Source organism: Pectinophora gossypiella, chromosome 10 (assembly GCF_024362695.1).
Source record: "Pectinophora gossypiella chromosome 10, ilPecGoss1.1, whole genome shotgun sequence".
Taxonomy (NCBI): domain Eukaryota; kingdom Metazoa; phylum Arthropoda; class Insecta; order Lepidoptera; family Gelechiidae; genus Pectinophora; species Pectinophora gossypiella.
Window position 1 is genome coordinate 12,230,100 of NC_065413.1, and position 24,577 is coordinate 12,254,676.

The window sequence follows — 24,577 nt, forward strand, 5'->3', positions numbered from 1 at the left end:
AGACAGAGTTAAATAGGTTCTTCATGTCCAAAAAGCGTATAAGTAGCTGGGTAGGGTAGACAGAGAGCGTATTTCGTAAGATTTCGCAATCACGACTCTGAGACAAAGCATCGGGTAAAAACTGGATTAGGAGTCTGTCTCCTTGTAGTTCAGCATGCAACGGAGTCGTCGGCGCGGGCGGCGAGTGGCTGCGGCGTGGCGCAGGCGCACCACCACCTCGCTAGATGGCATTCAGGTCGCGCACCGTTGCCGTACGGACGCGCGCACATCGCTTCGACGCGCAGCCGTTAAAACATTTTTATCGATACCATTTTTTGTCTCGATGTGTTTTATTTAGACGATCGCTCGGCTAGCCAAAAAAACTTACCTCAGATTTTTCAAATATTTAGGTACTTTATTTTATTATAAGAAATATCCAGTGGTAAAATAAAATAGAATTTCTCAGTGACGTAAAACACGGTGCCGGTGATAACGGGGTGTAATCCGTGTGATGTGAACAGTGTTGTGTTTACGCGATGTGTTTGGGCTAGTGAGAGGTGATGGGGTTCGCGGGCGGGGGCGCCGGGAGGGCGGCGCACGAGGCCCTGCTGGCGCGCCAGGACGCCGAGCTACGTCTCATGGAGACCATGAAGCGAAGTCTTCAAGCCAAGATGAAGAGCGACCGCGAGTACGCGCTAGCGCTGTCCGCGGCCGCAACGCAGGGTCAGAAGATGGACAAGTGCGAGGAACTTAATGGTCAGTCTCCTTAGACGATCCTATTGAGATTCCAGTCAGAAAAGGTCTTAAGAATTGGTGTATGTGCAAGATCTCTGGTTACTTTGTGGCTCTGCCTACCCCTTACAGAACCGCTCCACGTATCGCTAGATTACGAGTAGGCATGAGTATTGTCTGTTTTCGAGATCAGACAAAGGTAGCTTATCAAAGCACTCCTTAGTAGTCTTAATGATACAACCTACCTATGTGCCGTTACATTCAAATGTTAAACAAAGGAAAGATGGGAGCAACATTATTGTGGGTAGATTGTACCTAATATTTGTTTACCTCCGATGAACGATATCCATAAGTTGTATAAAATTACGATCTAGTTTATATTTAGTTTCGAGTAGGTTTATCTACTTAGTTTGAAATGCAACAGGGTTAGATTGTATCAAAATATTCCACAGCAAATAGGTAGTGTATCAATAATGACTTCTGATTTGAAATAGGTGTACCTACTTACGATAGACAAGCGGAAATCAAGGAAATGGTTTATCGGGTAACGACATCAACCGAATTGATTATGATAAGGATAAGATAACGGAAGATAAAATTTGTTAATTATGCAACACATTTGATATTCTGTTGGTTTCTGCAAATTTGTTTTAAGAGGTAGGTATGTAGGTACCTATGCGGCTACCTATGAGGTAGGTACATTCTGCCCCAAATTTTGCGAATGTAAAAGTTAGTTGCAACGAGTCTGCGTTTAGAACCATTGTTCTCCAATACACGTGCGTGAAATTATCAGATCACTAACATTGGTAAAAATGGAACACGATTAACACAGACTAATACAAAGGATTTATAAGCAGTTTCAGATCAGATCGATTAAGAGGCTTAGTAGTAAGATAACTGTATGAGTTCAGCAATGTCTTTTGTAATCTATAATAAAAAAAACATAAAAAAGTACCTATTTCTAGCCTGTTACATAGATGTGTCTTATTAAGTGTCTTGCCTCTTCTGTCCTCAATAACCCTCAATATTTGCCTCTTTTCCCTTACTCTTACGAATTCATTCATTCCTTATTCTTTCGAATTTATTAAAAACATCATGGAAGGGAAGCTACAAGGAAGGAGAGGAAGGGGAAGACCAAGAAGAGCTTACATGGAACAGATTAAAGAGAAGGTGAACGTCGTGTCTTATAAGGAAGTGAAGGAATTGGTATTTGATAGACAAGAATGGAGAATGCTACACCGACAAGAGCGTGGCTCTTAAATTAGTGATGAGGATGACATAGAGGTGGTTAGTGACCTAGATCTAAGAAGGAAGATTCAATTACTATGCCATGCAAACTCTGAGATTTATGTAAAGTTTAGAATTTGTGGTGTGGTGGTTTACCAACCGTACTTGACATATTGCAAAGTGTTCCCATATTCTTCTCTGTTAACTTTTATGCCTATCTAAAAAATACCCACTGAGGTCGCCTTTGGTATCGTAACTGTTTCTTACTATCATAAAATACTTAGACGAAAACTGATTGCAATTTGAATCCACTGCACAAGTTGGTTCTATCTGCCACAATCAATAATAGGACTGCGTTTATAACTCCCGAATCATAGACTTTTCCAAATGCAACCTTCAAAGCGAGATATCTACCTGTTATTTCGCCTGGGTATTTAATTTGTCTTTGTTCATCATCCTCAGGCTCGGTGATAGCATCAGCTTGGCGCACGATGACTGAGGAATGGGAGAACACCGCTCGCCTGATCCGTGCGAACGCTGAAGCGTTGGAGTCTCGAGCGCTGGACCGCCTTACCTCGCTCATGACGGAGCGGAGGAAGGCACGGAAGATGTACCAAGAAGACCACACCAAGATCTCTTCGCAGTTTACCCAGGTACGTGTTCGTTTAGGTCCTTTGTTTTGTAGGTATTAGCCGTAAAGTAGGTCCATAGAGATGTCGTTGACAATAGATAGACAATATTTTGCAATCTTAAGATTTTCAGAACCCTTGTTAGTATTTTGGTAAGCCAAAGCAATGTTTACTATAAGACCAATGATTACATGTTGGTCATGTTGTAACAAAATGCATTGTTGTTGTTGATCATGAAATCCATAACGATGTTTTCCAAAACAATCAATGTGTAATTCTGACGACATGACGGTTCTTTGCACCTACCATTTTCTGCTTCTCAACGTAGGTATGACTATGACAACACTATTTTACGGTTACCTTTATCAACTGTTAGTACGTGAGCGTGACCGATCACGTCTAACGTCGATAACAACAGTGAGTCACAATCCTTGCCTTGCATATTACATCGATATCCAAAAAAAATTGCAATGTTACATTTGTTTCACTATGACACGGGCTGGCATCATCGTTTAGAATCGTCAGCAGTTTGAAAATAACGTTAGCAAACATGTAATTCTGTTTGCTTTCAAATGAATCAAGTTTCGGTTCAAATATCGATGCAAAATAACCAGTAAAACAGCATGCTCCCTTCTGAGAAACACACTTCACTTTGCTCGAGTTAAACACCTCAATTTGTACTTCAAGGAAACTGATATTTCCTTCTCGCGGCGGCGGTAAAGTCTGCCCCGTTACCAACCGGTCCGCCGGCTAGTGCTCCTAGCTTCCTATCGTCGATCTTGCTACATAATTAGGTCCAGAGAACGGTGCAAATGAAAGAACTGTGTCGAGGCCGACTCAAACAGCTGTTAACCCGTCAGATTTCCAATATTCCCGTCGCTAATCTCAGCATATATGTGGGGTAATGGTACTACATGACTGGATGTTGGAAACGATTGATGTACATCAACAGCAATCAACATGTTGAATACCATTCTGGTAAATAAGAGTCATTAATTCGTCAGACTTACTTTACGTAGCCACTTACTGTAAATGTTATTGTGAACGCATAATTACTTGCCGCCAATAAGATACAACGCTCAATTGGAAAACGTTCACTCGATCGATTTATGGCCGAGCTGCACTTTTAACCAAGGTTCAATGGCTCGTATTTCGCTCTTGTAATCTTATTTGTCTGCATTAGGAGTTCAGAACATCCAGATATCATTGCGTACGCGGGCCATACATTGGGCTCGGTGCCAATTTTTTCCATGATGTAAATAAAACATGGGAGATTGGCGCCGCTCGGCACAACTAAGACAAACATCTGTTAGATTTATAACCACTGTTTTAACCTATGGCTAATGTTTTTTGCGCGTTTTGAAAGATTTAAGGTGGTTTCATTTAAAACAAGTTTATGGTATGCCCATAAATGTAGGTCTTTATTTGGTTCGTATTCTACGGTTAAGCTCTGCCTTTAGAAAGTATCCTGGCAAGTCTTGTAAGCGGAAAGTCACCGGCAGGAAGGACATTTGTATGCAAGGGAATGCACTCGCCTAATGAATGACTGACATTACACTCGGTAACGACCTCCTGGAATGCGTGGGCCCATCTCCACGGAATTACAATAGGTGCCAGGTCATTGTCTACTTACAGATAAAAATGTACCGTGACAAAACGCAGCGGACAAAGAAATATCGAGTAATCGTAGATCGAAAGTAGAGCAGGTCTACGGACCAATTAGACTGCGTCGCGAACGCAGAATCGAAAGAAGAAGGCAATTTATTTCCATTTGCGAGTTGACGTCCGGAATAACAAAAAAGGAAAATGTTCAGATTGATCGCCGGTAAACAAAGGCTGTGGAAAGATGACCGGATCACGTTCAAAGTGAGAGGAGCCGCGTCCTGGGTCTCGCTCTGACGTAACTGCGCCACCGCGGTGCAGAGAAGGATGTAAAGTGTAATTTAGTGATTTCTAACTGCGCCGCGTATTGTGACGGTCCACACAGGATTGGTTGGCGGCACCTGTCACCGTTCATTGGCCTGCGCCGGAGTTGCGGCGCGTGCAACACTGATTTCTTCTCGGTTGTTTAATTTTATTGCCATTATTTCCACAAGTTTTAACGATTAAGACGAGACGAGACTAAGTTTAGACTAGAATTTGAAACATTTCTTTGTCACTAAGTTACTCAAATTGTTTGTTCTCCAGTTTCTTCAACAGCAGGACACAGAATGGCCTTGTTCATGTTGTTAGTCATCTACATTGCTCAATTACACATTTCATTATTGACTGCCCTACCCTCATCTCCGATGGCGATGTGTCAATCGACACTCGTATCCGCGCACCGGATGTGGCCCGGATATAAGAACCTTGTTGGCAAACAAACTGACTTGTCATAGTCAATACATGTTTTCCTCAGATTTTTTGCTTATTGAGGTAATATGTCGAGTTATATTTTGTATTTATCAACGCATGCTTGAGAGGGAGTAAGTAGGTATTGTTTTAAACTATCCATATTTTCAAGTTGTACGGGATTCAGTGCGGGACTTTAGTAGAGTTAAAAATGATCATATTTTTTAATATAAGTACTTTATATATTTTTTTATTTATCTTAAGTGCAGTTTTCGCTAACACTGTTACGGCGATACGGCTCTCCTGCCACGTTGGTCTACATGCGTTCGATCATCATCTTGCGTTAGATGTACCCGACTATCCCAATTGGGGTATAGTCGTGAGTTTATGTTATGCTATGTTTAATATTTTAAGTATCTACACGATTAAATTCAGTCAAGTGTTGAATAATTTTCATGTGAGTAATTTCGGAGGTACAATTTAGCAGGATCTATTTCTAGTGCTTGCTCTGTCTGTCTCGTCTTCGCGGAATCCAAGACTAATTGAATGTGCGTATGTCTGTAGTCTGAGCTCATTGTACGGTTACAGTGGTCAAGTGACTGCTCACTGTGACTTGTCACTTGTCGCTTACAACTCGCAGTTGCTAAGCGGGTTAGCGTGCGTGTAGCAAAAAGTTGTAAGTAGGACGAAAGACTCGCGCAGACGTCTTTGCCTGACCCAGTTCAAAAAATATTTGCACTAGAACCGTTGTTTGTTGGTTTATAATATGTTTCCTGAAGGTTTAGAAATAGAAAATAGATTGCTTATATAAACCTTTAAGTTTTGAGCATTTTTATTTATTTTTCCAGAGATACCTACACACAAACATATGCGTTTTAGTCTCGCTACCAGATTTTAGCTGTACTTACTTAAATCAAAAATACATTTTTCTAAGAATGAGCTTCCTAAATTAACATGGAATCAATTCCAGGGCCTCCGACTTTGCGATATAGGGGCTAACTATAGCTACCTATGCTATTGTAGTGGTTAACTAACCACTATAACATGTTAGCTCACTGGTAATTAGGTCAAATGAGTAAAATTTACAGCGTGTTAACTCAAAATAGTTGAGCAAAAGCGGCGAGAATTATTCAGATAAACGTTAGTAATGTATTTTACGGCCAGATTCGCTATTAAGATTATGAACCGTAAATTTCGGGCTCAAAATATTTATGAAGTTTGTTACAATGTATTTGAATTACATTTTTATTGAGGTTTTTTTTTTGTGTTTATTACATGTGTCTTGTCTATCAGTGTCGTGTTGTTGTCCTAAGAGCCATTAGTTTATTTAAGTAGATTTTTTGTTTGTCTCATGAGATCCTAATATATCTATAATAATAAAATACTATAATTAAAATAAATAAAAGTAAATAAGTATGTAAAATATTTTATCATCAATAAAATAGGTTTAGTCAAATTATCAAGTATTTGTCTCTGTCGGAAGGCGTACGATTGGCGTGCGTTCGTTTTTTTTTAATGAAATATTTGAATTAGTGCCAATATACAATTGTACTCTGATTTCTGTACGGAATGTTGTCACGATACATTTTAGAATCTGTAGAACTGCATCCGCTAAACAGCTGTTGGATTTCATCGAAATTATTAGCTTTGATTTTGCTGTATAGTTAGAACATAGATTGGTTGACCTCATTGAAAACATCAAAGAGATCGTTGTTGAGTATTGTCTAATGTGTTGTGATTTCCTTCTACAAAACCTCAACGTCTTTCAATTAATTTCAATTCGGGTAAAAATGGAGACCACAAGGTTTTACCTCGTTTCAAACTAGCTAAGTAACCGAATGTGATTTATCAAAAAGGCGCTTGTGTGGATTTCATTATAAGGAGAGAATTGCTTGTTTCGTTTTCATCTTGTTATCGTATACCTGCATCGTATGGATATTCTTCAAAATCAGGATGTTCGGATCTTGATGGTAAATGTTAACCCATTTCTTTTGTCTGGGAGATGTATCATTACTACGTTCCAAGTACTTACGTGTAGTTATTTGAACGACAGTTAACTTTGGAGTTTGTATGGAAATACTGTCCTGTGACGTCATCAATAAAAGCGGTCAAACGTCGTACTCGTTGTTACTTAATTCATAAATACAATTCGGAACTAATTCGAGAAGTAAAATGAGATTGATTTTTGATCATCTTAGACTGGCTTCTATTTCTAGATTAGCGTTTTATAAATTATCTTTGACCCAGTCTAATACCCTATTTCTGTTGCGTATTCGTTTTGTAACCGATAATTCGTTTCAATCGTCACCTTCAGTTTTGTAACGTCTTTATGTGTGTCAAGTTCAGCTCTGATTGCTCTTTCCTTTTCATATTCTTTAGATGATTTTGTTTTTTTTCTGTAAGTATTCAGGCTGCCTGGAATTTACTGTGATGCTGTGGTACACCGGTTTGGTTCTCAATCGGGGAGCGCCGCTTCCAACCCCGGTATCGGACTGGCACCAATGAGGTTTGGCTCGACCATTATGGACGGCGATACGGCTCACCACCTATAACATTGGTCTCACAGAAAGCTCGGTGAGGCGTGGGTACTCAGTTCATCTTGTCATGGATGTTTTGACCCCTGCATGCACTTGTAGTTCAACTTCATGCGGTCGGCATGTCTCTAGGCAGTACTTAAACACTAATCTATCTATCTATATCAGCCTAAATTCATATCCAATTTTGGACGTCTTCCATGTTTTTCCATTTCTGACGATCTTGGGCTATCGACATCCAGCCATATCCTGCGTGCCACACGATGACACAAATAAGTAGCATGTATTATTATTATTTTCTTACCTTTGATGGGTTTGCTCTTGGCCCCAGACTTGCTCGAAGGCATTACACATACAAAAGGCGTTAGGCATTAGTATACGTATACGTCGTACTGCTGGTACTTCTCAATCAACCAGAGGAGGTATGGGCATACTCCACTACGCTGCTCCAGTGCGGGCTGCTGAACGAGTTTGAGCTAGCTGACGGCTTGACGTGCCTTTCGAAGCACGGAATCATCTTACTTTTTCGGACAATCAGGTGATTAAGGTAGCATACTTACTCTTATCTTTCGATCCTGTTATACTCACAGTCAGTTTAAGACAAACACGACAAGCTTCACCACATCACACAAGACTAAAATCAATAACTACAATGATACATGTCAGTCGATGGGAGCCATTGTTGCGCAAGAGTCGAATCGCCTCATTAGGCGGGGGAAAGTGAAACCCGCCGCGATCAGTGAAAGTGCACCGTTAGATAATTTTGATACCTACGCCAACCAAACGGAGATTATGACGTCCAATGGAGCCGATGGTAATGAGCCATCACTCTGTACGGTCGTATAATGTGGGCTAATTTCGTGTGGAATCCGTTACATAGAATACATACATACGTAAACTCACGCCCGTAATCCCTAATGGGGTAGACAGAGCCACATATATATATATACATCGATATATTCACGCCTATTTCCTACGGGGTAAACAGATACTTTATAATAAACTTTAAAAAGATATGTAAGTATTTTAATTTTGTTTTGTTATTTACTTACGGCAGTTTCCACAGGAAACTGGTTAGCTAAAACAGGTATCTCGTGGGGTTTGTGAGACCAATGACCGACCTTATCAACTCTGGTGTCACGACAAGGATTGAGCCGCCAAGGCCCCTGACATAACTCATGTAATATGCTCATGTAAATAATAGTAGTCGGGTCTGACTGCTGAACGTGCCCTCTAAAACATCTTCCTATTGGGTCATCTTACTATAGGAAAATCAGCTCACCCTGCAATGCAGAATGCCTGCAGAACGTCCTAACCAAACTATGGGGATCACAAAGTGATATGGTTCCTCGAGGAATGAACCACCGGACCACGGAGGCTGTTGCTAAAACAGATTGGATATGGATCATACTCCGGATTACTATGGGTTTTACGACACAGTAGGTACTCCTTTGGTTACTTTTATGTCTTTCCACATACAGGGTGTTATAGTTTTTTTTTTTTGACATGACTTATTGTAGATTTGTCGCAGATGGCATTAACTACTTGGCCGGACAAATGGGGAGCGCTGAAGGCTCTCACCCGATACCACGTTTAAGACAACAGGCCTGAGGGTGCCCAGTTGGGCGCGAACCTTGGCTCAGGGCGTCGTCTGAGAGGAAAAATATTTGAAAGAATTAATCGACCCTAGTGGGTCGATAGCGATAAGCGCTGAATGAGGGAAATCGTCGACCACGCCGGCGGGGTCGGTATCGGGGTCCTGAAGTGTTTGGTGTCGCGAGCTGATTGGCTGCCTCTATGGCTATATGGCTAGAGTAATAGGGTCGTCGGGATCGTATATTACGTCTTTCGGACGCCGATACTTTTCAGTACCGTCCATAAGCGGAATGTATTCGGTAGGGGTGTTATTGACATCGTAATGAATACTCAGGGAGAAGATTCAGATCATAATCCTGAGTTGATAGCAAGTGGAATTTCTTCTCGAAAAATTCATGAAAGTTTCTCTCTCTCTCTCTCTCTCTATTTAAGAGCTGCGCTCTTGTCAGTTAATAATCGCCATTCTGCGCTCTTGTCGGTGGAGTAATCGCCATTCCTCTCTTCTTCCCGCCAAAACCTTCACCTCCTGATACGACACGACCTGCACCTTCTCTTTTATTTGTTTCATTAATGTTCTCCTAGGTCTGCCCCTTCCCCCCCCTTCCTACCTTTCTTCTTCATGAAAGTTTAAGTGTTCTTTTTAATTAATATCAGTTCCATACTTTTGCGACGGAAAATTTCTCTTACTAACTCAGAATTATGGTCTGAATCACCCTTCAAAGTTTTCGTTACGATGTCACTAACACCCTGTATAAGTGCCCTAAATGCCTTATTGTTTACTTACTCCTGGCTGATAAGACAAGTTTATTTACGTGAACAATAACTGACTTTGTCGACTGCTGACTGGGTACTATTTATCATAATCAGGTACTGACATTCCTCCATTGAGTCATCGTCTCATCGGCCATCGGTATCAGGAATCTATGCATCGTATTTCCTTTTGCGATATTGCAGTAGGTTTGTGGGTTTTCCGTAATATTTCCGTGTTTTACTGTATTGTTGTAACATACTATTTGTTATTGATTAAATGTTATTTAAATAAAAGTGTTAATAATTTACTTATTCGATTTATTGTGTCTAAAAATTTAATTTATCACCTGAATAATATATTTTTTGTAGAGTTCAGAACAACCCTACAACTTTCAGAAATTCGTAAATATTTTTTATGTATTTTGCGACATTCAAGGACCAAATCTGGCTGTTCTACGAGCCACGTGGCCCACTCCTCTAACAGTTTTACATGAAATCGCTGCTTTGTAGCCTGTAAATCGTATTTAAATCGGAACCCTCTCTGGGTTCACGGGTGACCCCCGCGACCGAATGGGTCAGTACAGTTTGACCCACCCGTGTCCCCCATGGCTTGAATGAAAAAATCCACTGTTTTGCGTGGCGTTGAACATGTTAATTTCTAAAATACATAACATAAACAGCTTATGCTGTCTCATGGCGGGCACAGGCCTCCCCTCAATCAACCGGACGGGTTGTTTAGCATACTCCACCACGCTGCTCCACTGCGGATTGCTGGAGGCATTTGGACTTACTAGTCCCAACTCTGGGTCAACCGTTCACGTGCTTTCCGAAGAACGGAATTTTCTCATTTTTTCTGACAACCAGGTGATTCAGTCTACATTTTAGATGTTATTGTATCGTAGATGTGGCGTCCTCTAATAATAAATATTTTCTTTCTTTCAATGTCCTAGCACTAACACACAAATGTCTTGAACTATTCCCTAAGTTGACTACCTAATCTAGCCTAGTCGATCCCACTGCGCTGGGCAAAGGCCTCCCCTTGATTTTTGCATTATTTTTGACTTTGCACGATCTCCGGTCAAAGTTGAATAATTAATCCAATAACAAAAGAAATTATAGCAATATGATTTGTAGTTTCTGATAAATGCGTGTACAAACATAGGTACATACATACACCTGTGAGGCACACGTGTTTAGAAGCCCACGCCACATTTATAAGCTAACATCAAATTGATAACCTCCTTTATTGAAGTCGGCAAAAACTTATCCTTAGCTACAAGGCTGGTAAGTACGATTTTCTTTAAAAGCAAATATAATTGATTAAACTGTTTCTTGTAAAATTGGGTTCTGTTACGAAAATCCGTATCATAGTCTAGAACAAAACATATTTGCGCAGTTTAATAATTTCGTTTGTAATTTAATTCCTTTGTTGTCGTAAGAATTACTGCAGTACTTATTACGTCTTGAGTAAATTCAGCCTGAGTCTAGTAGTTACCAATTTGGCCAGCCGCTAGTGGTATTCTGTTAAATTGCCCCTAATATAATGGCTAACAAACAATCAATTTGGTTGTATATTATTAATATCGTTGCATCATCAAATGACGAAGTTAGGAAGACCACGGTTGGCATTGACATTTTCAAGCACACGATTGCGAAGGTTGATATTTGTAGCAGAACTTATTTCTTGTGATTTGTTCATCACGAAATTCTGTCCGACTTCTTATTTATTTTCTGTTTCAATTGGAGCAAGTACTTAAAAAGCTCATTAATTTAATTTGAGACTTTTATTTATTGCTAAACTTCAAGGCAATGTTACCTACAAGGTACAATTTAAAAATATAATATATTATTCTGTAATATTTTTTACGAAACTTTAGTAAAAGTCAAAACCTACTTGGATAAAATATAAAATAAATTATTTATTCATTTACAAAATCATTTAAAAAGACACTGAAATGTGAATAAAATAAATAAATTGTAACAAAAATAAATCTAAGTATTTTGTCTAATTTTAGAATCTCAATAAATACGTGTCATAATCGTTATACACCTCTAATAATTAGGATGATGTAGCGCCGATGGCTGTGAGCCAAAGCATTGGACTGAAGGCAAAAAATATGGGATGCCCCTGCAACATGTACCGACTTAGTTCCGAGACACATCAGTTTAAATTGGTCACGTCATTTGTTAACACAACTTAAATCACGTATGAATTTTCGTATTTGTTTAACAAAAGTATTTATTCTCGTACAAGGTGACATTACAGCAGTTGTAGTTGTTGCCAATATTTATAATAGTTTCAATTAGTTAATTAAAGTATTCAACGCAGCTAAATTATGTGGGTTATTATGTACAAATGCAATTTAATATTAACAAAGTATATTCAAAGTTGACTCTTAACTGTACATATATGATTTTCAATAATTAAGAGAGCTAAAATTATTTGTAGGTATGATGCAAACGTAATACGGATGATGTAGATTTTTTACGACAGTTTTTATAATCTTAATTAAATAGTCTATGTACAACATTGGCAGTTTGGTAAGGTAACTTTTGTACTTATTCATTCTATTAATTGATACTTACTATAGATTCACAAATCAACATACTTATTTATAAAAATAATAAGTACGTACCTACTTTCAAAATTTTCTATAATTCTTAGAAAACTTACTCAGCAAAAGTTCCTTAGGCCAAACTAGGTTTAACAATTTCTCATTTTTAAACACTTTGCACTTTATATTGTCGTAACTTTTGTTATTTTTCACTTCTTTTGAGTCTTTAGATGACGTATCATCAGCAGTACCAACGTGTGCCACTTTACCACTGTTATTTACATCGAAGTTATCCACCCCTATGACGTCAGCTTTGATGTTGATATTTCCACCGTTTCCGACGAACTCTACTTTCCCACTATTATCAGCAACTTCCACACAACAGTTGGTGCCAATCATCACGACTTCTCCTTCGTTCTTCTCAATCTTCATATAGTTGTTGTTTCCAACTATCTTCAAACGGTTCACATTCTTCTCCATTTCCATTTTCAAATTGTTTCCGATCAACGAATATTTCTTCATGATTGAGTATGTCATAAAATATTTTTTTGTTCAGGATATGTTCACAAGTTCACAGTAGCCTTCGAAGTGGCTGTTTGACTGAATGTGTCTTGGTTTTTATCAAAGCGATGGTAATATAACACGCATCGGTTCCTCAGTAGTGATTCCCCGACATAATATACTAATGGCCAGTTTTTCTTCGTATCTACGTACAGTCAGTACGGTCATTTGCTTTAGGCTAAAGGTGAATGACGGTATCATTACAACTGAATCGTTAACAAACTACTTATACTTTCGCGTAATTGTGATTATGAAAACTGACGGTTACTCATTCTAAGTTGCTTATTGGGTACGAGTTGACATAACCCACTGCAATATAAATGAATGTTTCTAATTAAAACATAAGTTCATAATGTTATCAATTTACATGAAATGTTATTCCTAATAAAATTATAATTGATGATTGATTTTTGATAAGAACTGTAAATTCCAAATAGTTTAGAGATAAATGGTAACTTATATATAGATTTTGTAACTGTACCTATATGTATAAAGCAAATTTTAATATTCGAGGAGGCATTTAGTCATGATTGGACTAACGTGGTGACGTCGATGATATAATATGTATCATCGAGATTCCTGATTCCATGTACTATGGTACTTCCTAAGGAATCCCGCGGTGCGGACTATTCAATAGGTAAATGGTTAGACGTGGTAAAAAATTACATCGAGTAAGTAATTTGCGTAGATACAAATTGGAAAAAATCTACAATAAATCGAAAGCTACTGTTATGCAAGCGATTTTACATCTGGAGACATACACTGCGTCGCATGGAATGCAAATAAACAGCAATATTAATTAAGGAAGTGTAAACCTGGTAGATTATTATGCACTATCATCACTATTACGATTTACGAGGAGTGTGTATAGCGCGGTGAATTACCTAATCCCACGGTTCTCACGACATTGTTACGCTTTCTTCGTGCCCTCAGCCTTAGCATCGTGTTACATATTGAATTATTTGCTTGTTGGTTTGTCAATATTTCAAATCTTAAGATTGAGAAGGGAATGTTAATTTGGTATAAACACGTAGAGCGGATGAAGGATAATAGGATTTATTTATTTATTTAAAAGGTACACACAACAGGTAACAATCATGGCATGCGAAAATAAAAGGTTACAGATGTGGGTAATAACTAGATTAAAACCCAAAACGTGTATACACGGCATGGTTAGGAAATTTTGTAACGTGAGGTTAGTACGACAGCATTATAAAGGTTGGTGGTAGGGCTGGGAAAGGAAGACCTCGAAGGACGTACATTGACCAAATTGGAGATGTCCTTAGAAAAGTACGATCTACTATGAACCGGCTTGTATGAAAGGATTAATGAATGTGGAGGATGCAAGGGTAGTGTGTCAGGATTGAAGCAAATGGAATTCCATATTTTCCGTTTAAATAGGCGTGAGTTTATGTATGTATGTATGAAATCCTAAAATTCTGCTTGTACTTAGTGGCATGTGTGTTGTGCTGCATTCAAGACAATGGTATTGCTGGGATAGTGGGTAAATATCACATTTTTGGAGCTACAAAGACATTGTGATCATGTTGTTTTGTGTTTGGAAATTGACGGCAGTGTATTTTGTGCTCGAGATTATTTGATGTAAGCATGTTATTTTTGAAGTTGTTGCTAACATGTTGCTGTCGTATTTGCTAGCTAATTAAAAGATAACAACGCTACAATTCATATTTTCGTGGTCGGTAAAATTAAATAGACTTAATATTTAAAAGACAGATACTTTAAAATTGACAATGGATATGTCTACAGTAGAATTGAACTTATTACAGCTGCATCGGTGACCAACAGCAAACAAAAACGTCGACAATGATTAATATCGCATTTAGTTTGACCTCAGGTGTCATGGCTGTATCCGATGGAGCTCGTTGATTCTATCACCGATTTCGTAATGTAATTGTTGCATACAGTTCGCAGGACCAACGGAGAACTTTTTATTTCGATTGGGGTCAAAATGATATAAAAGGAAGGTTGAGAGGAGTGAATTATCTGATTTTAATGGGAGTTTTCTTTGACGAAAGTAGGTAATATTACAATCAATGTAGGTATATGTATATGTGCCAAAAGTTTCCACGTTAACATAAAACACAATTTAATTCGAACTACAACAAAATACGATAAAACTGGTACTTATTTTACAAGAAAATACGAGAATAACCTTAATATCCGTAGTCCGTATGAAAAACTCAATATCAAAGTAAGTGTTATAAGAAAGCCAGTGGTGCAATACGAACTATATTTTAACAGCTTTTTTTGCAACCTCAATCAGTTTAAGATGCAGTGAGCCGAGCGGTGCGCCGTAAATTACCGCATGATTTTTATTTGAAATTGTTCTTTGATTTGAAAGCAGACTTTTCTGCTTAATGATCATGAAGGGAGGCCTTTGCCCAGTGAGATAATATTGACTAGTAGAAGAGAAATATGGGCTATCGAATATTTTGTCAAGTCTTTTCAAAATTGGTATTGGTTACGAAAGCTCTGCATAGTAAAATATCATCATCGTGTGTTGGTTTACAGCCCGTTAATGTTGTCTCAGACATGCTATTATTTTTTTGGTAATTGTACGATACGCTTACCTATACCTGATAAGTATCAGATATAGGATATACAAGTGTATATCACGATTCGCGTTTTTTCGCGAAAAGCGATTTCGAAACAAGTATCTATACTTTTTGTATAGAATGGTATTTGAAAGAAAACCATCAGAGCAACACGGACTGGCAGAGAAGAATACCTATCACTTTCATTGGATTGTATTCAGAAATTCAGATGAATTGTTTTCTGTTGCGGTTATTATCCGGATACTTATTTTAGTCAGATTTGAAAGTTCAAAAAGAAGAGTATTTGACACCTACTTCCTATTGGATTACTTAAGTACATTTAAAAAAAAGCAAGAAAATGTTGCTGTTTATAAATTGCAGTAATTAGTCATCCGATACTAATTGCATGGCACAGTTATTATTTAATTTCGCTGTAGTTAACAGTCATCGTAATTAGCATCTAATTGTTACAATCGGATGACTACATGACATGGTTAATGTCTTCATTCATTACATTACATATTTTTTTCTCACTGAACTGAATTTATTAACATGATAGGTTCTAATGACTTGCAACATTATTTTTCTTAAGACTATGTTTATACTTTCTACAGGGCTAGTAGAAATCGAAGTTCAAGAACTTTATTTTTCAAGTCATCATCGTCATTAGCAAAAACATTTTGACAGATGATGTTGGTAAAGATTTTATAGCAGTCGCGATTTGCTGCAGCTACTCTCTTCAATCAGAGACGTTCAATTCGGATTCATAGAGGTTTATCGCACTTCTCAATGTCAAAATCTATAAGCCCGTGTTTTCAAAAAGTTGTTCTATGGTAAGTATAAAGAGAATCTGACTTTATAAACCAAGCCTTTAGCGTACAGAGGTTCTCGTGGTTTACTGCCTGCCCCTCGCTCGTTAGACCGTCGTTCTGCGTTCAGACCTGTTATTTTAGTTCGGCCGCCTCCAGACTATTGGTAACTGGTAACTGTAGTCGTCTTGCGTGAAATTACCCTTTCGGTGCCTTTGCGCTCGCGCCGACCGGATGAATGGGAGTCGATACTCGAATTAAATGCTGATGAGCCCAAAATTGGATGATGATATATTGCCTAAATTTTCGGTCTTTGTAAACTAATGCTTCGTGCTTATTAGAGGATTGGTGGAAAATTAATGTTATTATCTGCTGGTTTGTATCTTTTCTGTACCGTGCAGAAAAGAAACGTTCTTTTAGGAAAGTCAATACTTTCAGATTATTGATCGCAGTACTTAATAAAAAAACACACATAAAAACTGTGGTCTTAGATTTAAACACAGATGAAGCAGCGTTTAAAACATCACATGAAAATAATAATAATATGATACCCAATTGCGACTAAGTACCGTTATCACCTCACCATAAGCAAACGTAGCTCACACCTCATTGCTCACGCGCGTCTCATTAGACACAACTCATAAAACAACACTTGCGTGTGCGCATCAAGCGGCGTGCGGCATGGCTTCCATTATTAATTCCACTGCAGAAATAGATTTATCTCCTGTGTGCGGTCGAGGTTTGTTTTGCCTTTTATTGTCTGTTGTTTGGCGCTGTTTAGGGTACTGAGTTTCAGACTTTTAGATTTCTAATAAGTATACCCCGTTTGTTTTTATTCCTTTTATACTATGTTGTCTCACTCTATGTTTCATAATGCGATATGATGCGTTGAAATCTTCTATTTCCGTATAGCTACAGTTATTCTAAAATTCATCCACATCTAAAATTAGAATAGTATCTATATTAACCCATTATTTTCTAAATTAGGATATAAATTCTATTGCCTTACAATTGTTGAACGTTATTGCGTTGTATTTTGCTTTTTGTTATCCTTGTTTTCGTTTTCCTTGCTTTCTCGATCGACAGATGTATAAATCGTTTAAATAATATTATAATAACGACCTTTCTTTTCATTTCAGGTAATGCCCGGTTCGTTACAAAATTAGGACATGGTTCCATTATGTAAGTAGTATTGTTAGTGATATCGATGAGTTCTGAATCTGAATGTGTTGCGTCACTATTGGACCGGTTTGAGCAAAATTCAATAGGTGGCCCGGCGGGATTAGAGAACTGGTATCATATGTATAAATATATGAGATTGTAATTAGTACCCACACTGATATTGGCGGGTCATGGTATGGAAATATCCTCAGCACACCTTAAAACCGTCTTGTTGCTAGGGAGAAGAATAAAATAAAAGTTGCCGGCATTGATAGACCGACAGTACATTCCAAAGTACAACGTTCAATAAGTAAGTCTTTGGAAATGTTATATAATATATATTTCACAGATAGACGATACAAGCACCGTCTTGGTTACATCTAAATAGAAACAACTTCAAAATAACCGCTGCAATATTACAGTTACGGTGTAGAGGATAAGCGAGCAAAAAGCTGAAAAATCTATGGAACCAAGCGCCGATGAACCGCAGGTGACCTCGCCTGTTTCTGTTCACATTCCCATGATTTTATAATGTTATCGTGTCAGCTCGTGTACCCGTGAAATTAATTAAACGACATAATAAAATGTACCGTTGGTAATGAGCGATCACAGAGCTCGAGTATGCTGGCGATTCGCCGAGACTTCTGGGAATCGCGTGTAATGTCGCATCGCCCTAAATAGTTCGTTGCACTGTCCACACGATGACCGTAGCATACCGCATCTTGAAGGTTTATGGTTATAATAGCCTGTATAATAGTACCAAGTCTATAAATGACCGACGCATTTAATAGTCTAGGTTGTTGTTGTGTGTTCATGACACCGATGAGCTTATGTTATTTTTTAATTTTTTTACCTTAGGTGGGTTTGCTCTTGGCCCCAGACTTGCCCGAAAGCATTGACGAGAAATATGATGAAGAAGGTGCCTGTTCACTCTGGCCTTGAAAGCACCCGGATTATATGCATTCGGAAATACAGAAGACGGCAGAGAATTCCACTCCTTTATTCCGACATTATTACTTTTAAACTAGCTGTCATTTCGCAGTCTCGCTATAATATTTGCCTTCAGTATTTGCACTTTCAAATGGCACAAGGTGAAGCCTTTCAGATGTGTGATTATAGGTAGGTATATCTAGCTATGTACTTATTGCTGGTCACTATGTAGATGACGTGCCTCGAATTAGGTTTTCACATGTACCAAACGTATATTTTTTGCTTCATAATACTAATAATATTCAATATTCTCTAACCTTTATTAACCCTGTTATCAATTTCAAAGATATTAACGCACCTAGGGTGTACCTATAATTGAAATTAAATAAAAACGGATCCACAGAGAAAGTCGACATAATAATTGTAGACAAACGATTTATCACTGCCATTCAATGGAGCAGAAAAAGATGAAATTATACGCTCCAGTGAATAGACTTCGCAGATATTGATACTACTACAGTTACAATGTAACCTATTTTGTGAAGAATATCTTTTGGGAATGAGATTCTAGAATTTGTGGAAGATATCAATTATCTCTTTTTGATTTAGAATCTTCCGGAAAGAAAACATTACCTTCTATTTACTTAACTACATTATGGATGCGTCGCATTATCTTAGTCCTAATGATACGTAATTAACTAAGGGTTTAGTATATTCAGTCCATGGTAAGTTTGAAGTTACCTGCATCGCAAAGTTGCGATTACATTAGTAGACAAATTGTGAAACTTGATATGGGCGTCATGTTATTGTCAGCAGAGATATCGAGCAATAGCGCACGGTGTAAAGCACCCAATCCATTGTTGGAACAGATATTAATAACCGCTGTCTATCGTTTTATAATTCAGAGTAATTACTTAACGATTAGTTTGGCGTATCACGAATTTAGGTCATCATAAATTTCCATTATAAAAGATATGCCTGAAAGTCCGGTAAGTACGTTTAAAAAATTGCGGTTTGCTAACTACTAAGTACATCTTTTCTATAGCGATGTTTCCATGGAAGTTTATCAACGACGGCATAAGTCAAGAGCAAGAGTAATTTTCGATACGTACTTGTTATCAATATGTTCAATCTCGGTTGTTTCTTAGCCATCATCACTGTAATACTCTTATAATGCCTTAGATATTTCATGTCAAGCGTGAAGTGTAAAGCCGCCGCTATGCCTGTCGTGCCCAGTGGGCAACTCCCGTGTCATGTCGCCGTGTCAGCAGCTGACATCGTGTCAAGTCAGTGACTGACTGTCCTCAATATTTAAAGCTCCTATTGCTCTTATGGCAACAAATAGTCTCCTGTATAATTTGTTTTAATAACTACTTTAATTCTATTTAAAGTATCAGAAACGTTAATTATATATTCCTTCATTATGTTTTAAATCACTTTTAGATTAAAATGTTTTCAAGAGCCTCTAAGTGTTAGCGTCGGTTCCACGCATACCTTCCAAAAGTCCGGGACTTCATAATCCCGAGATAGGGAAAAAACATTATAAATAATATTAAAAACGTTTATTTCGGAGAAACTTCTACACATTCCTGCATACATGCACAAAATCAGGAAACCTAAACTAAATCAGGAAGACGCTAATATGACAAACATTGAACTAAACATTACTTACATACAACGATTACATTGTAAATTTGGCGTAACAGATTATGATATAATAAGAAATTTTACTCATTGTTTAAATGCCGTGGGAAGTATATGTTTCGTTTTCAATAGACAGACTGCGAAACTGTTACTTCAGGTTAAGATTGTATATAAAACAATAAACCGCATTAACTGTGTCATGTCATATTTCTACGTAGGTTAAATGAATCATGATTGATTTGAATATCAACATTTTGTGGGTGTTATTATATTTCTCACTAGCTTTTGCCCGCGACTTCGTCCGCGTGGCGTGTTATATAAGAGAGAGATCTTTGTGTGTGTGGGAGTGCATATCAAATTTCAAGCATCTAACTTATGCAGTTTAGATTTTTTCATACAATTTTTTTCCCAATAACTCCCATTTTTCAAAATACAGCCAAAAATAAACTTTATATTTACTAAGGTATGCATGCATGCTAGATTGAATCAATTGATTGAATTGATTTTTTTTTAATTGATTGTTCATTGAGTTTTAATTTTAATACACACTTCCTCTCTTCCCTTCAACGTTGCTGTGCCCTACAGGGTCCATGTTTTAGTTCCTATGCCTATGTAACACCCCATTGTACTACATGGAATGCAATAAATAATTTAATTGAATTGAATTGAAAACATCTATCTTACGCGGTTTCGATTTTTTCATACAAATGTTTTTTTCCCGCTAACTCCCGTTTCCGTGGGAATTTTGCAATATCCTGTTGCAACTAAGGTTTAAGTTAACTAAGGTACCTGCATGCCAAATTTCAAGCGTCTAACTTAAGCGGTTTAGATTTTTCATACAAAAGGATTTTCCCGCTAATTTCCGTTCCCGTGGGAATTCCGGGAATTCCTTTCTTAGTGCACCTCTACGGTACCTAAGCTATGTCCCTTCCAAATTTCAAATGCCTACATTTAGCCGTTCAGGCTATGCGTTGATATGTCAGTCACTGAGTCAGTCAGTTTCTCCTTTTATTTAGATTTGATTTTTTCATACAAATGTTTTTTCCCGCTAACTACCGTTCCCGTGGGAATTTTGTAATATCCTGTTGCAACTAAGCTTTAAGTTTACTAAAGTACCTGCATGCCAAATTTCAAACGTCTAACTTGAGTGGTTTAGATTTTTCATACAAAAGGATTTTCCCGCTAATTCCCGTTCCCGTGGGAATTTCGGGAATTCCTTTCTTAGTACACCTCTACGGTGTCTAAGGTACCTGCGTGCCAAATTTTAAACATCTTACTTGAATGGTTTAGATTTTTCATACAAAAGGATTTTCCCGTTAATTCCCGTTCCCGTGGGAATTTCGGGAATTCCTTTCTTAGTGCACCTCCACGGTACCTAAGGTACCTGCATGACAAATTTCAAACGTCTAACTTGAATGGTTTAGATTTTTCATACAAAAGGATTTTCCCGCTAATTCCCGTTCTCGTGAGAATTTCGGGAATTCCTTTCTTAGTACACCTCTACGGTATCTAAGGTACCAGCATGACAAATTTCAAACATCTAACTTGAATGGTTTAGATTTTTCATACAAAAATATTTTTCCGCTAATTCCCGTTCCCGTGGGAATTTCGGGAATTCCTTTCTTAGTGCACCTCTACGGTACCTAAGGTATCTGCGTGCTAAATTTCAAATGTCTAACTTGAGTGGTTTAGATTTTTCATACAAAAGGTATTTCCCGCTAATTCCCGTTCCCGTGAGAATTTTGGGAATTCCTTTCTTAGTGCACCTCTACGGTACCTATGGTACCTGCATGCCAAATTTCAAACGTCTAACTTGAGTGGTTTAGATTTTTCATACAAAAGGATTTTCCCGCTAATTCCCGTTCCCGTGGGAATTTCGGGAATTCCTTTCTTAGTACACCTCTACGGTATCTAAGGTACCAGCATGACAAATTTCAAACATCTAACTTGAATGGTTTAGATTTTTCATACAAAAATATTTTTCCGCTAATTCCCGTTCCCGTGGGAATTTCGGGAATTCCTTTCTTAGTGCACCTCTACGTTATCTAAGGTACCTGCATGCCAAATTTCAAAAGTCTAACTTGAGTGGTTTAGATTTTTCATACAAAAGGATTTTCCCGCTAATTCCCGTTCCCGTAGGAATTTCGGGAATTCCTTTCTTAGTGCACCTCTACGGTATCTAAGGTACCTGCATGCCAAATTTCAAACGTCTAACTTGAGTGGTTTAGATTTTTCATACAAAAGGATTTCCCTTCACTACTCTGCTCCTATTGATTGTAGCGTGATGAAAAGTATACTATGACCTGTCCAGGAGTGTGAAGAATAATTGTACCAAGTTTCATTAAAATCCGTCCAGTAGTTTTTGTTTCTATAAGGAACATACAGACAGACAGACAGACAGACAGACAGACAGACAGACAGACAGACAGACAGACAAAAATTTTACTGATTGCATTTTTGGCATCAGTATCGATCACTTATCACCCCCTGATAGTTATTTTGAAAAAATATTTAATGTACAGAATTGACCTCTCTACAGATTTATTATAAGTATAGATAAATTGAATCACAGTCAAGTGTGGTGACTGCTGATGAAACGATTCATTTCGTTATTACTTCCATTATTACATTTGAGTTTTGTGTAGACAAATAGCTTCTTTCCATGTCTCTCCCTTTTGTATTTTAACTTCCACTAAATTGATATATCAATGTTGAAGATTTTTTCCTTTCACAACATAACAAAACAAATACTTTATTGCACAAATAAGAAATACAAAACAAAGGAGAAATAGAAAGAGTATTAGGTGGCCTTATTGCTAAGTTGCAATCTCTTCCAGACAACCTTTTAGTATAGTAGATATTTAATATTACATAATGTAGCGAAGCTTGATTACCTTCAGAAATTCCTGCTCTATTTTCTGATACCTATTTGTTACGAAGCTATGCTCAGGCGCATCGTCAATTTAAATGTCAACTGGGGGTCAATTGCCAATTTCCTTCGAGATTGGCATTGTCTAATTGCTTAGTTGAGAGCATTGGTGTCGTCGTGCTCAAATCATGATTAATGTTACCAACGGAGGGAATTAATCTCAGACGTATTGTGGATTTTATTAAGTACATACTTATTTAGGAATTTTTATATTGGATTGGGAAGAATCTGAGGTAGCAAGGAAAAAGGACTTTGTTGTAAGTGTTTTTTGTTTTACTTTCTTCACCAAGATACGTTCATTTATCTCACAATGAACATCTTTATTAATGTTAACGAAGCCTGTTAATCACTTGCTAAATGCTTGCTAATTATCATTTATTTGTAAGAAGCTTTGTCAAATTATAGTGTGGGCATTATAATTCATGCATGAGAACAGCGCGGCGCCTACAAACGATCCCGATATTCATTTTTTGTTGGTGTCTCGAAAATAATTTTTATTTTTGTCCATTTGTCGGCACCATTCATTCGTTTCTTGGAAGATATTGCTGGTGTGTTAGTGTTTATTGTTCGCTACAGATCGTTCGAGCCGTCGTTAGATGATATTCTTAAACTAGTGAAGGCAACATGAGAACAAAGTCTTCAAAAACCATAAAGTACTGTTAGGAAAAAACTACGTCAACAACCATTAATGGTTAGATGTTTGTTCTTGTGTCATTCCACCGAATTAACAACCGAGAGAAAGTTTTTCCTCAAAACGTGTGTATATTGGAGTAATTATGTTGTTTTACGGTTATTTTAAAGTTAAATCGTCGCCGACGGTGTCGTAAACGTTGAATGTGGGAACCTTGTCATCAGGGTTGTCATAAAAAAGTCATCACGGCCAAAGGACTTTCTATCGTTTCCTCATGGTTGGGTAACCTCGAGCGTCGAAGTCAACTCTTCAATGTCACTACTGTTTTATGACCAGTACCCGACAATGAGCAATTCCGCTGCTGTCTCATTAGCTTTTCAAATTCAATGTTGAATAGGTGGATTCTTACTTGTTCCATCACTCTACATAATATGAACCTCCACGTTTCCACATTGGTAGATATTGCATTAGTAGATTATCAGTTAATGTCAATTGTCAAAAAATTACGTTAAGTAATGTAACAAATCAATAATAACTAATATGTCTTGACATATTTTATAATTGGTTTTTGGTTAGCTGCTAAATACAATCAACCATTAGTTTCCGACACCCAACGATTATTTATATTTTATGGCGTTTCACACGAACTTCACAATACCCTCCCACCGTAAAGTGGTAGATCACTCTGTTCAGGTACACGTCCAAACTCCAAACTCGATGATAAAAAAACTAAAATTGACAGCCAGTAATATATTAATGAAAAGATGGAAGTAAAAAAAGATATTAGGATTCGAATTTTAAAAAGGCGGCGCGTTCGAGCAACTGTGCCGGAGTTTATTTTGTTTGAGTGCAGGAAAAAGAAAACAAAAGTAGACGTTCTTTTCTCCTATTTGCCTCTGACCTCGGCTCTTATTGACAATGGCTGCCAGAATGAAATATGGTGCGCCGCTAACGAAAAAGAGATTAGGTGGATGATATTATTTCTCGTCTATTGTGATTATCGCAGCGGCGGCACTGTTGCCGT

The 24,577-nt window shown here is 37.7% G+C and overlaps 1 protein-coding gene across 4 annotated transcripts in view; it reads left to right on the forward strand.

The window, feature by feature from the left end:
* The first annotated feature begins 217 nt into the window (after positions 1 to 217).
* LOC126370040 (tyrosine-protein kinase Fer) overlaps positions 218 to 24,577 on the forward strand; it is a 52,946-nt gene continuing 28,586 nt past the window's right edge. For 3 of the 4 annotated variants that reach the window (XM_050014674.1, XM_050014677.1, XM_050014676.1), the window contains exons 1-2: positions 218 to 735; positions 2,401 to 2,591. In XM_050014674.1, coding sequence (XP_049870631.1) covers positions 540 to 735; positions 2,401 to 2,591 — 387 coding nt within the window. In that variant the 5' untranslated portion in view covers positions 218 to 539. Of the gene's footprint in view, positions 736 to 2,400; positions 2,592 to 17,412; positions 17,441 to 24,577 lie in introns of those variants that run through there. The other variant, XM_050014678.1, reaches the window with a different exon arrangement.